At 39.3% G+C, this 13,653-nt stretch overlaps 1 protein-coding gene across 1 annotated transcript in view; it reads left to right on the top strand.

Moving 5' to 3' along the window:
* Positions 1-5,444: 5,444 nt before the first annotated feature.
* The window catches only part of LOC129783158 (secretory carrier-associated membrane protein 1-like), a gene marked incomplete at its 5' end in the record, with an annotated part of 58,062 nt that continues 49,853 nt past the window's right edge, over positions 5,445-13,653 (top strand). The window contains 1 exon segment of the mRNA XM_055793008.1: positions 5,445-5,522. Within this exon segment, the coding sequence (XP_055648983.1) occupies positions 5,445-5,522 (78 nt within the window).

The raw sequence follows: 13,653 nt of genomic DNA, 5'->3' as shown, positions 1-13,653 counted from the left end.
TAAAGTCCAACCGTTAACCCAGGACTGCTGAGTCCACCACTAAACCATGCCTCTAAGCACCATGTCTATGTTTTTTGAATACTTCCAGGGATGGTGATTCCACCATATCCCTGGACAGCCTGTTCCAATGCTTGACCACCTTTTCAGTGAATAATTTTTTCCTAATATGCAGTCTAAACCTCCCCTCGCACAACTTGAGGCCATTTCCTCTTGTCCTATAGCTTGTTACCTGGGAGAAGAGACCAACACCCACCTGCCTACAACCTCCTCTCAGGTAGTTGTAGAGAGCAATAAGGTCTCCCCCTGAGCCTCCTTTTCTCCAGACTAAACTACCCCAGTTGCCTTAGATGCTCCTCATAAGACTTGTGCTCCAGACTCTTCACAGGCTTTGTTGCTCTTCTTTTGGGCGTGCTTCGGCCCCTCATTGTCTTTCTTGTAGTGAGGGGCCCCAAACTGAATGCAGTATTTGAGGCATGGCCTTACCAGTGCCAAGTACAGGATGCAATCACTTTCCTTGTCCTGTTGGCCACACTATTTCTGATACAAACCAGGATGCTATTGGCCGCCTTGGCCACACTGCTAGCTCCTGTTCAGCCAGCTGTCAACCAGCACTCCTGGGTCCTTTTCCACCAGGCAGCTTTCTAGTCACTCTTCCCCAAGCCTGTAGCATTGTGTGGGGTTGTTGTGACCCAAGTGTAGGACCTAGCACTTAGCTTTGTTGAACCTCATGCAATTGGCCTCATCCTGTCCAGATTCCTCTTCAGAGCCTTCCTACCCTCAAGCAGATCAACACTCCTGCTCAACTTGGTGTTGTCTGCAGACTTACCGAGGGTGCTCTGGTGGAAGTTTATTAAACAATGATTGATTATTGCTTATGGAAAAGTCTTTCATTATATATTTAATTAGGAATTGTTTAACTTGGCAGTGAGTTCAAGGACAACTATAAATTGCATTTGATGAACCTGACACACTGTGCTTGTCCTGAGCCCCCTGAACAGGCAGGATGTGAGCAGGACCATCCGGACAATAAATACTGTGTGCAGCTGTGTCATGACAGTAACTCAGCCATGCTCGGACATCTAGCCAGAATCCCTGGCATGTGTGGAACTTACGGATCATGAGACAGTGCATGCCTGCACTTGGCACAAACTTAAAAGCTTGCATATACTAGGTATGTAAGCTGGTGTCCTGGTTTAACCCCAGCTGGCAACCAAGCACCACACAGCTGCTTGCTCACCCCCCCCCCCAGAGGGGTGGGGAGGAGAATTGGAAAGGAATGTAAAACTTGAGGGTTGAGATAAGAATAATTTAATAGGTAAAACAAAAGCTGCGCACACAAGCAAAGCAAGGAATTAATTCACTATTTCCCATGGGCAGGCAGGTGTTCGGCCATCCCCAGGAAAGCAGGGCTTCATCATGTGTAAGGGTTACTCAGGAAGACATACACCGTAAAGCCAAATGTCCCCCCCTTCCTCCTTCCCCCAGTTTATGACATCATGCTGAGTATATATGGTATGGAATATCCCTTTGGCTAGTTTGGGTCACCTGTCCTGGCTGTGTCCCCCTCCCAATTTCCTGTGCCCCTCTAGCCCTCTGGCTGGCAGGGCCCAAGAAACCGAAAAGCCCTTGATTTTAGTTGTTGCTGGGTGATGTTTATACTAAACCATCAGTGTCCTATCAACATTGTTGTTACACCAAATCTAAAGCACAGCACTGCACCAGCTACTAAGAAAAAAAATTAACTCTATTCTAGCTGAAACCAGGACAAGTTGATAGATGTTCTTCCCTATTTTTTTCTCTAGGTATAAACAAGTTGACTGCAGCCATTAAGAAAATATTATTGCTGCACCTGTAGATTAAGCTACTGCTGTTAAGATTAAGATAATGTTGTAATAGATGCTGATTCTAAGAATCTAGATTTTATTTTTCAGTAGCTTAATAGTTTTTGTATTTAAGTGTAGATTCAGTCACTTTTTAAAAAAATGACAAATATTTCATATTGAGATTTTAAATTTAAAGGTCTTAAGAGGAAATATAAAACGTATATAAATACTTATCTTCATCCCAGCCTATTGACTCTAGTTTGTTTTCTGCTGTTGAACCAGAATGTAGAAATTAAGAAATGTGTGTATATATATACATAACATTTATAAATAGTATATTTATAGCTATTTTGTATATTTGATATACATATGAAATATTGTGCACTTGTTTTGTCTATATATGTAAATATAAATGTAACTAGCCTTATCAAATAAGTGGAATTCTTAATTTTCAAGAAAACCTTCCTTTCATTCATTATTATGTTCTGAAGATGCAAAAATCTTATAATTAAGCCACAGATACAACATAGCGGAACCAGGCATCACATGAAATATGTACAATTTTTCTTTATATGGAGTTAGTGTTGTCTATGGTAGTGGGTACTTTTGCAGAATCAAGCCTGCCTGTCTCTAGCACAGAGAAATGTTTCATTCCTGAAATTGCTTTTTCAGGCTAAACTTAAGCAGTCTTTTTTACTGTAGAGTTCATTGGAGGAAAAAAACTACACCTTTTTCTTAATTTTGCCAGTTCAGGTAGAAGCTGAACCAGAGGTGCTTTTGGCATTATGGGGCACTGTTTCTTCAGTTTCATTTTTCTGAAATGCTTTTCCTGTTCCTGAAGGTGTTGGAGGTATTTCTGGGTAGGGAAAACCAAAAGTTTACAAAAACCTCTTTTCTTCTGTTGTGCTCTTTGAGTGTGTAGTTGTGGAGTCCAGTGGTCAGCATAGTTTTCTTCCTTTCTCTATTGAGAGCCTTTTTCCCTTATAAATCAAATGTATAACAGATGGAGTTTCTTTTAGACTATGTTAATCTAGTTTTGTAAGAAGCTCAGGATGGAACAATGTCATTTTGGGGACAAAGAAAGAGGTGGATATTTACAGGCTTTTTTTAGTGAACACAAACTTTTTTGAGTTTTATATGATATAACTATATGTGTTTACTTGTTGCTTGTGTACATATACATATCCCAACTGAAACCAAGACACCTCAGGAAACCTCAGTTATACAGTCTGGACTTCAACAGAAGTTCATGGCATTATCTCTTCCACTAGCTAGAAGACTCAAGGAGAAGTAAACCAGAGATCACAGGAAGAGTAATTTCATAGCTGAAGGCAGCAAATACTAGCTTGGATATCCACATCTCTCCACTCATTCACTGAGATCTTCTGTAATGCTAGAACTAACCTCAGTATGGAAAGAAAAAATATCTTCATAGTTTTGGAGGTCCAGGTGTAGGCTGCTGGACTTTGAATTGTTCTGAACACATATAGTGCAGTGAATTACTGATGCCAACAGGAGCTACACTTCAGATTTCAAAATGGTACTTAACAATATTTCTGAAAAGATTAGACCTGACGTCCCGAGGAACACAGAGAATTACTATGAATTGTGTACTTTATGCTTATTGCATCTTACTTAAAAATGGAGCAAATGCCAACTCATCTAGATGCAGTGAGAATAACTACAAAGAACTTGTACTTATTGCTGCAGAATAATAAAATATTTAATTCATAAATTAATCAGTGTAATTAACATGAGCAACAAGTGTTGTGCAGGATCACATACTCAGAAAAAATGACATTTAAATTAATGCTATCAAATCTATATGTTGCATGACTTGTATCCTAGTGGTTAAAAAAGTGAAAACTGTAATATTCTATAGGAATAAGTAAATCAAGACTGGCATAATTTATTTTTCCATATTTGATATTCCACCTAGATAATAAAGTTAAAATGTATTATTTTTGAGTTATTTTTGTTTGTTAATATTAAGAAACGGAAAAAAGCCACAAAGACAAGTTCCAATAGGTAATAATATACAGACAGCAACACAGAACAGCAACATGGCTGGAAACACCAAATATCCAGAGACCTCAACCTGCTGCATGATTTAGAGTGATTAAAAATTGTGTTATCCTCTGCAAATACAGAAAATGGGGAATTTCTGGGACAGACTTTAAATATCTGATGTCAGCTACTGAATGCAGCAACAGTAAAATGCCTGGTCCAATCTCAAACTGAGAAGGCTACGTCCTGGTGGACCAGTACTTCTGCCTGAAATGGTTCTGCCCTTGCACAAACTCCTTGCCGCAACCTGATTGTCTTCAGCCACCCAGCCAGTCCCAGTACCTGCTCCTTATAGTGCTGATCCCAGTAATTCTCATTTTTGCTTACTCAACTCCTTGTTCCCTCTTTCCAGCTCACACTTCTTTCTCCAACCTTATCTCACCCAAGCTCTTGTCAGTTCAGCACCTTGAGTTTCTGGTAATTTTATTTAACTATTAGTCATACCAACCAGGGAGTGGAATTTAAGAACAGGCCATTTTTCATACCCAGATACTGTTACCGAAATCTCGGAATGAAGAACTTATCGACACCAATGTGATGTAGATAAGCAGACACTTCTTTATTGACGGCCGGGTGCGTGAGCGAGTCCTCTCACGATCAACGCACACCAGGTCCCAAAATCAGATTCCATATATAGAACTTATTCATACATATTCATTAATTATTCGTACATAATCATAACATTTCCCATAAATCATTTACATACTCTCCTCCTATATCCGATTATGCGCAGTAAAGCTTAGAAAGGTCTAGAAATGGGTCTAGGGTACGATTTGGGTAGGTGGTATATGAGTCGGTGGTCGCGATCTCCCCCTGCCGGAATTACCTTTTACTAAAGTTCACAGTTTCTTGGCAGGCACCTACAAGCTGTTCCAGTCGACTCTCCCCAGTTCCCATTAATCTCATATTCTGACATTTCAGTACACCTCTGCGTACAGAAGACTGGTTAAATACAATGGAACCTTCCAACCCTAGAGTTATTACAATAGTTCCAGGCCCTTCTTCTAGCCTTGGTACAAGACGTACAAAAGATTCCATAACGTCTCTTATTGCGTAGATGCAAGTTTCCTATAAATTTTTTTTCCTTAGCCTTCTACATTTTAACTCTATTAAATGATTTTATAAAATCAATTAATTAATCAAATAGAATCAATCAATTTTAACTTATTAACTAATCGGTAACATTTCCCCCCTTTGAAAGTGTTGAAAATCATTATTTCAATACTTTCACTTTATTCATATATCTTTTGTTTCAACATATTTGGGTAATGGATCATGTCTTGGTGAAATAGTTGGTACTTCTCTCATAATCATACGACTCACTGCAATTCAAGGAGGAGGGTGTATGGTGTGGTGTGGTATGTGGAACTGCTGCGCAACAGCAGCCGGAAGACAGAGGAGTGAGACTATGCGAGAGAAATAACTGCAGACACCAGGGTCAGTGAAGAAGAAAGGGGAGGAAGTGCTCCAGGCACCAGAGCAGAGATAACTATATGTGTTGACTTGTTGCTTGTGTACATATGCATACATTTACAGAACTGTTGTCTCTTCTAGAATCCTTCTGTTTCACAAGCGATAAGAAATATTCCTCTGGGGCTAGATGAGTACAATCCTTTCTCCAATTCAAGAACAGTAAGCACATTTATTAATAATGCTGTTAATCTTTTCAGTTAAGATTTGTGGGGTATTGTTTTCAGAGTTGTAAAACATACAAATTGGGGGATGAAAGGCTGGAGAGCGGTCTCACGGAAAGAAATCTGGGGGGTCTGGGTTGATGGCAAGCTGAATATGAGTCAACAGTGTGCCCTGGCAGTCAAAAGGGCCAACTGTGTTCTGGGGTGCATGGAGCACAGCATAGGTCAAGGGAAGAGATTGTCCCCCTCTGCGCTGTATTTGATTTATTTTTCTGAAGCTTGAAGAGTTTCAAAATTGCTTTGTACAGACAATAAGTTATAAATGTCAGGTAGGTGTGTTTAAAAATAATAGGTCTTGTTTAAATAAAAAAAATATCTGGAGCTACTTGAGCTACTCTGACATTTTTAATTACTTTTCTACTTATTTTAACATGCAGCTCTGTCAGAGAAGGAAAACTGAAATATATGGCTAAGTTTATCTGGCTTCTAACAGTCAGCTGTGCATTTATAAATTCTAATTGTTCATTACAGATGTCACTCATACAGAAAAATTGGGAGGATGGGGGAATCTTGAAGTCAGTGTTCAGATCTACTGAATATGTGCTATGTTCATGCACTGTGATTAAATTAATAATCTATGGGATGTTACCAAATTCATAAAAACTGTCTATTGAATGAATAGATCTTTCTGCAGAGGAAAAAAAAGAACTTCTTCAGGCTTTCTCTTCAGTACAATATATATTCATCTAAGAGTGTAGTAATAATCAACCTTTATACTCCTCTTCCTCTTTCTGTATCTTGTGGATGCTGAATATGTAAAGAAGTATTTCATAATTATATGCATTTGCAGGAATGTGCTTAGATACCTGAGGACATGCTCACAATTCCGTGTACTCACCTCTTTTTCTACCAGCTTTGTGTGCAAGAGAAGGGCATACTATGCATGTACAAATGTATATGCAACAGGAGTAAGGGAAGATAAAGTGGAAGTGAATGCCTTTTAAAGACTGGATGAACAGAGGTAGGAAAGCAAGGTCTGTGAATATTAGACTTGGAGGATTATAATGCCCATCAGGGTAGGGATAGAAATTACTCTATATTTTGTGTGCTGCTCAGAGAAAAAACGTCCAGATAGTTTCCAGGGGCTTGGATTTGCTGCTGTTTTTTGTTCTACCTTTGTTGGGAAGCTGAGCCATCTTGAACAGCTTTGTGCAGGTAATCCTGCTTCTAACATTTGAAAACCATGATGGCACTAGTGAGCAGAAAGGATATATGCTGGTGGTAGCAAAATATGTCCTGGAGACTTGTGCTCTTCAATTTGAGAATCACTGGCCTGTAAGACTTTAAATGATTGTGTTTCACAACAAGTAACAGTGTGTAGCTCTAGTTTTTAAGGAAACTGAGAATTATATGCTTCAATTATAAACAAGAAAAATTTGAATTTCTACATCTTAGCTAATTCTAAGATGGTATCTTACAGTCTATAGCATTAACCTTCCCTCCAAATTCAAGTTAACAAAAAATTCTGGACTGCACAAACTCCATTGCAAATCCAGGCAGGGATATATTTCTTCTGTGAGAAAGTGACTTCAAACTCTGAATACTGACACTCATTATCTTAGCTCAGTTGTGTTCTCCCTTTGCCAAGGGAAATGCTGCCTATCAGTTCTTTCTTGGTTTTCAGGATAGGACAGGGGAAAAAAAAAGGTAAACTGTATTTTATCCCCCCCCCTTCTAATTTGGTTTGGGTTTTTTTAGTATTTTGGTGCATTCACCTTTTCTCTGTCAACTTACATCCTTTACATCTGCAGTGGGAAACTTGGTAGGAAAATAACACGTAAGACATAATGAGGAAAATGAACGGGCATAGGAGACTTTAGGTCCCAAGTGTCACCACCTTGATATCTAACATGAGAAATCAGGAGTTTTTTCTTTTTTGGCTTCTTATCAAATGTCAAAGCTTGTCTTATTTTTGATTGTTAAACCAAACAAAGTTTTCAGTGAATGGTATAAATGTTAGACTAAATATAATTGCCTGCATCTTCAGTGGTTTTGTCTCCAGGTCTAACAGTTGCCATGGAGAGGACTTTGTGTCTTTTTTCATGTTTCTGAAAACAACAAGGAACAGATTAGACAATTATTATTTCTGCTTCATCATTTAATGAAGCTACTGTTAAAGAAGGCTTTTAAACTCTTCCAGCTTCTACAAGTATTGCTAATGCAGGCTGAACTCCTCTGAGCACTGTGTGTATATATGTATAACGTATAGCATGCTCTTTCAAATTGATATGTTAAAATTTTGAAAAAAATCATTACTAGAGATGGGTTTTTCTTCTTGTTGCTGGTTTTAAGAGGCATATTTCAATGGATTTTTTCAGTAAATTCCTGGACAGCTCCTCTCCTTATGTCTTGCATCCACTCACAGTGAAGTGTTTATAGGAAATCAGATTGATCAGCTACACCTGGCTTCTTTTGGAACACTACCCCCCCCCCCCCCCCCCTTGAATAAACTACTTCACTTACATGGGAAAAATCTGTTCAATAGAGAACTTCTTTTGAGCATTTATCTCCAGCCAACCTCCTCTCTTCAGGAGAGGTCATACTAATTTGATTTTTCTCCTATTGTAGCTGTGACAGCAAGGCATGAAATAAAAATATCTGTTCCAGAAGTACCATTTGGGGTAGGGACAAAGAGGTGCTTTAGAGAGAGGTTTGTTGAATTTCAGGATAAAATTTGTCAGTGAGGGTCAAAGACCATGGATCTGTGAAGTAAAGTCTCTCTAAAAACAGTTGATTTGGTTCCCCTGGCCAAATGTGGGTGGTATATCATGACATGATATTATTCAGTGATGGCTGGAGGTTATTGCAGTCCTCACAATACAAGTCTGAGTAATTAGTGTTAGAGTTACACCCTTAAAAAGACAGACTTGCTAAACATCTGTCTTGCTGCAAATGTCTTGTCAGTCCTATCTAGGCTGTAAGTCAGTCAAATATCTCTCTTCCATACCCAAATTCCTAAGCCACCAACACCCCATGGACAGACAGGTATGACAAAATAAGTGCCAAGTCATAGGTTACAAGGGACCTCTGGAGGTCATCTTTTTCGATCCCTCCCTATTCAAAGTTGGTCACTAAGTCACATTTCTCAGCATCTTGTCCTGGTGAGTTTTGACTATATCCAGGGATGGAGATTCTCTGACCTCACTGGGCAACCTGTCCCAGTGTTTGGCAGTTCTTGCAGTGAATTGTTTCCCCCCTAATATCCAATTAGTTTGCTGTGTTCCAGCAAGTAACATGCTGTGTAATAAAAGCAGCGTCATCTTTTCCCAGCAATCCCATGTGTATGCTGATCAATAAGGGAGTCAAAATGTATCTGTTTCATTTCTTATACATAGTACATTATGTATTATTTAGGGCAGAATTCTGCAGCGTTAGCCTAATAAGTGGATAAGCCAGGCTTTGCTTCAGTATGAGATTAAGAAATGAAAGAATTCTTATGGGGTGACTGACATTCTTATCAGGTAAGAAACACCAATCAAGTCTTGTTTTAAAATTTTCATTATGCATGATGTGGGGCCAAGTCTTCTAGGTTCCAGAAGGATGGATTGAACTGCTAAATTTGAGAGGGGAAAGAAGAGGCTTGACTTCTGCTGCCCTGAAGCCACCTGAGAAGCCTATGTCTACCCATCTGCTTCTGAGACAAAAGAAGGAACAGTAATTTTTGGTATGCTCTGGTATGAACTGCATAAGATGTTCATCCAGGTTAAAGGAGTTACCTGGAAAATGCCAGATTCAATAGTTTCTTTCAAAGCTACCTCAGCAATTTTTATCCCTAGAAATCCTATGTGAATAAAAATCAAAATAACATAAAGAGACAAAAGTATACTGTATGACAAGAATTCCTGTTCTGCTTATTTAATAGTTATGGATCTTGGTGTCTTTATGAAGTGTCCATTACTTATTAGAATTAGTTCCTACAGTTACCTAGTTTGACATCTTCAGGATTTTGATAGTTATTGACCAAGTGTCTTTCTCCCACTTGCATCTTTTGTGCTGATAAAACATTTGAGTTGACCTCGGAAAGTGGATGTTTGCTTTTAGATTTAAATAGCAAATCAATTGCTCCTATACCTAAACTAGCTCTAATCTGACCACTTGGTAATAGTATTTCCTCAATAAGATTTAAATTTACACTTAATATATGCAATTTTTGTCTGTATTAAATTGATGTCCCTTGCCAACCTTTTTAAAACCTAAATCTAAGCCATTGCTTTCCAGAATGGCTTAAAAATGCCTCCAATTTCAGACTTCTTGCATCTTGTACAACAGCACTTATGTCATTTCAGACAATTTTTCAATACAGGAGTGTTGATAGTTTAACCCTGGCTGACAACTAAGCACCATGCAGCCACTCGCTTGCTCCCCCTACAGTGGGATGGGGGAGAGGATCAGAAGAGTAAAAGTTAGAAAACTCATGGGTTGAGATAAAGACAGTTTAATAGGTAAAGCAAAAGCCACACACACAAGCAAAGCAAAACAAGGAATTTATTTGCTACTTTTCAGGAAAGCAGGGCTCCATCACGTGTAACCGTTACTTGGGAAGACAAATACCATCACTCTGAATGTCCTTCTTCTTCCCCCAGCTTATATACTCAGCATGACGTCATATGGTATGGAATATCCCTTTGGCTAGCTTGGGTCACCTGTCCTGGCTGTGTCCCCTTCCAAATTCCTGTGCCCCTCCAGCCTTCTTGCTGGCAGGGCCTGAGAAACCGAAAAGTCCTTGACTTAGTATAAACATTACCCAGCAACAACCAAAACCATCGATGTGTTATTAACACTGTTCTCGCACCAAATCCAAAACCACATCACTGCACCAACTACTAAGAAGAAAATTAACTCCATCCTAGCTGAAACCAGTGTTTCACCACCCTGATTGTAAAAAATTTCTTAGAAGATGGTTTATAATACCTGTGCCTGTTATGCATTGAATTATGAACTTTAAATAATGACCTGTAAAAATAAGCACATTAAAGCAATATTGAACTTCCACTGTTAGAGGTAGATTTGAACACTGACACTTCGTTCCCCTGTGTACACATTATGAAGCTAAGATTTCATTTTTTATATATATCAACCTAGCAGAAATTCTGCAGTGATATCCAGCAAAAATTAAAAACAGATGTTGAGGCAGATACATGATTTTTCTTATCCTTTCCTTAATACCTTGGATTCTCTTACAAGCTCTTCTCTCTACTTTTTCTTACATTGTTTATTAATTCTAGCAAGTGATATTAAACACACAATAACTTAAACTAATGGTGTAGGCATACCTACTGTAGCACAAAAATAGCTACTTTAGATGTACCATAAGAGACTAACCATGCTGTGTGGAAGAGGAGGATGGAGAATGTCTGAAGAGAGATGTATGAGAGGAGGATGGAGAATGTCTGACCTGGCAGGAGATGAGAGAACAGCTGGGTATTGTGAAGGAGAGTAGGAAATATAAATGTGGTTATCTAGTAGCAAATAGGTGTCTGCATGCTTGTAGTGATATATAGCTATGTAACCACATGAATGGTTTCTGCCCTGAGCCTGGTTGTACATACAGCTGGAATTTGTATCTGGGCTCAGAGATATAAATAAGAGCTTCTCTGTACAATAAAGTGTCTCTGGTTGCACCACAACTGGAGTCTGTGCCTTCATACGCCACAGTGCTGGCTTTTTACTTCTTTTGATTTACACGGTGTCAAGCATGCTACTGGGGTAAGACAGCATTTAGAAAAGTGGAAACTATTTTCAAAGAAAACTTAAGAGCTTAAACTATGGTAAGCTAAGTGTGAAACTAAGGCAAGCTCAAAGCTCTGAGGAAAAATCTTGTAGAGCAACTTGGGAAACTTTCTTTCCCAGAAGCAGGAAGCTTCTACCATCTTTAAGGTTGTAAGAGTACTAATAGAAGATAACAATGTAGGAAAAAGCCAAATTAATTGTTTCTTTACAAGGGAAGTGTCTTAAACTTGAATTCCTAATAAATAGGCTTTAGAGAAGCAATAACTTGCTTGAAACAGGTAGCATTCAGCTGAGTGTTAAGAAAACTAATGTGGAAAATTGCTAAAGCATGAACTAGAATGTACCTCAACTGGCTTTATACTAGAGGAAGGAAAAGTGATGGCTGTCACATTCACTATAGAAAAAGTTCTTAAAAAGGATTCAAGAAATTAAGAGGCCAGGAGGTACAGGTTCTTTACTGGACATGTAGAAAGGGAGGGCAAGGAAGTCTACTAATCATAAATGTTTGTTGGTTGGGTGGGTTTTTTGTTTATTTTGGGGTGGTTGGTTGGTTTGTTTTTAGTGAACTCTACATATACAGGGGTTTTAACCTTCAAACAGACATGGCAGTTGTCTTGACTGCCGAGTCATTCCTGCATTAAGTAATGGACTGCAGTGCACAGATCTGACAAAGTGGGACTAAGTTCAGCTGCTTTCTTGCACTGTAGTGCTTGAAGAAATAATCTGGAGTGTCCTCCTTCATGTTAATAAAGTGATATGGCTGGCTGTATGTTTTTTGGGGGGCTGAGGCCTGAAGTAAGATCATAATCCCAGTTGTATTATTACAGAGTATCCAAAGGGCCAATTAATTCCTAATCATGTACTATCCTTGAAATAGTCATGATAGCCTTTCAGTTGTAAACCTCCATGATGGTCATGACTATCCAAATATTCCAATCAGCCATACTGGTTACTGTAAAGATATGTGGAATGTGAGAGCATCTGTTTCATTGAGGTTATAGACCTTTTCAGTTTAAAGGGAGTAATAAGTAACAGGGAAAGTGATGAAAAAACCCAGATAGATGAGTGATAACAGAGACATAAAGTAAAACTCTTCAGCCACTAATTGATAGGCCATTAAGAAACAGCAGGTGTAGCTTTGAAGAGATTCAACCTGGACTTTGTAACTGATAAGAAGGGCAAAAGGAGATAAACATGAATATTATGGATAGTCAAGGGGAGCCTGTGAGACTATGCAAACTTTATTAAGGAATATTAGGGAAATAGTCAAAGGTCAGTTGGGAACTGGGGAGGAACAAGGAGGAGACTAGTGAAGAGGATGGATAAAAGGGGCTGGTTGTATGTAAGTTGTTATCAGTCAGTACACTTGTCTGACAGAGCTATGCATCTAATCACTGAAGTTATTGTTAAATCCTTTCTTAACTCTTTCTGTGAAATTCACTCTATACCATCTGTGAGTGCTGCAAAGTCTAGGTGCCAGCAACTGGAGAGACTAGAGTGAATTAGGTGGGTGTCAGCGATCTGGTCAGACCCCAGTAGTAGTGGTCTGTATGTCTGTGGTGTGAACAACTGAGCATCCCAGTGTCAGCAGCTGGAGGGACCATGGGTCATAAGGCCTATGTGTTTGGGGTGCCAGCAACTGGAGGGACCAGTGTGTTTTCCTCTGTGTGTATATGTGTAATTTACATATATATGTGTATGTGTTTTCCTCTCTATGTATATGCGTAATTTACTAGCAAACTTCACGCTGGACTACCTGGCAAATAGGAGGAAAACCTGTCTCTGGGAAGACTCAAATTCTGAGCCAAAAGTGAGTAAGGGAGTCCAGTGTCTGGACTTAGATATATGGCAAGCTGAGAGCCTGTGCTGGTGTTTGAGGGAGCTGCGAGGGTGGGGGATGCTTGTGAGACTAGTGTTTGAATGCATGAATCTGCTAGTGAACATCAAGCTGGGCTAACTGGCAAACAGGAGGAAACCCATATACCAGGTAAGAGGGCCCTGGATCCGGGCAGGTATATCAGACAGGCTAAGGGCCCATCCTTATATCTGAGGGATCTGCAGTTGTTGGCATGTTTGTAATTCTGGAGAGGCATGTGTTTTTTAATAGTGAACTTCAATGCTGATCAGCTGGAGAGGAGGAATGGAACACGACTCTGTGTACCTATATTTTATGTAGTTCTGATAGTGGTATGTGGAGGTGTTGTTAAAGGCAGTGCCCTACCTGTGGCAGCTTGTGTAGCTGGCTGTGCTAGTATCCTTGGTACGTGTGGTTGTGTGTGTATTTGTGTGCATCTCTGGGATACGCACTCAGTCTTGCTACTAGCTGAACCTGGAAACAG

This window comes from Falco peregrinus, chromosome W, assembly GCF_023634155.1.
Source record: "Falco peregrinus isolate bFalPer1 chromosome W, bFalPer1.pri, whole genome shotgun sequence".
NCBI classification, from domain to species: Eukaryota; Metazoa; Chordata; class Aves; order Falconiformes; family Falconidae; genus Falco; species Falco peregrinus.
This window is presented reverse-complemented; position numbering and strand designations above follow the sequence as displayed.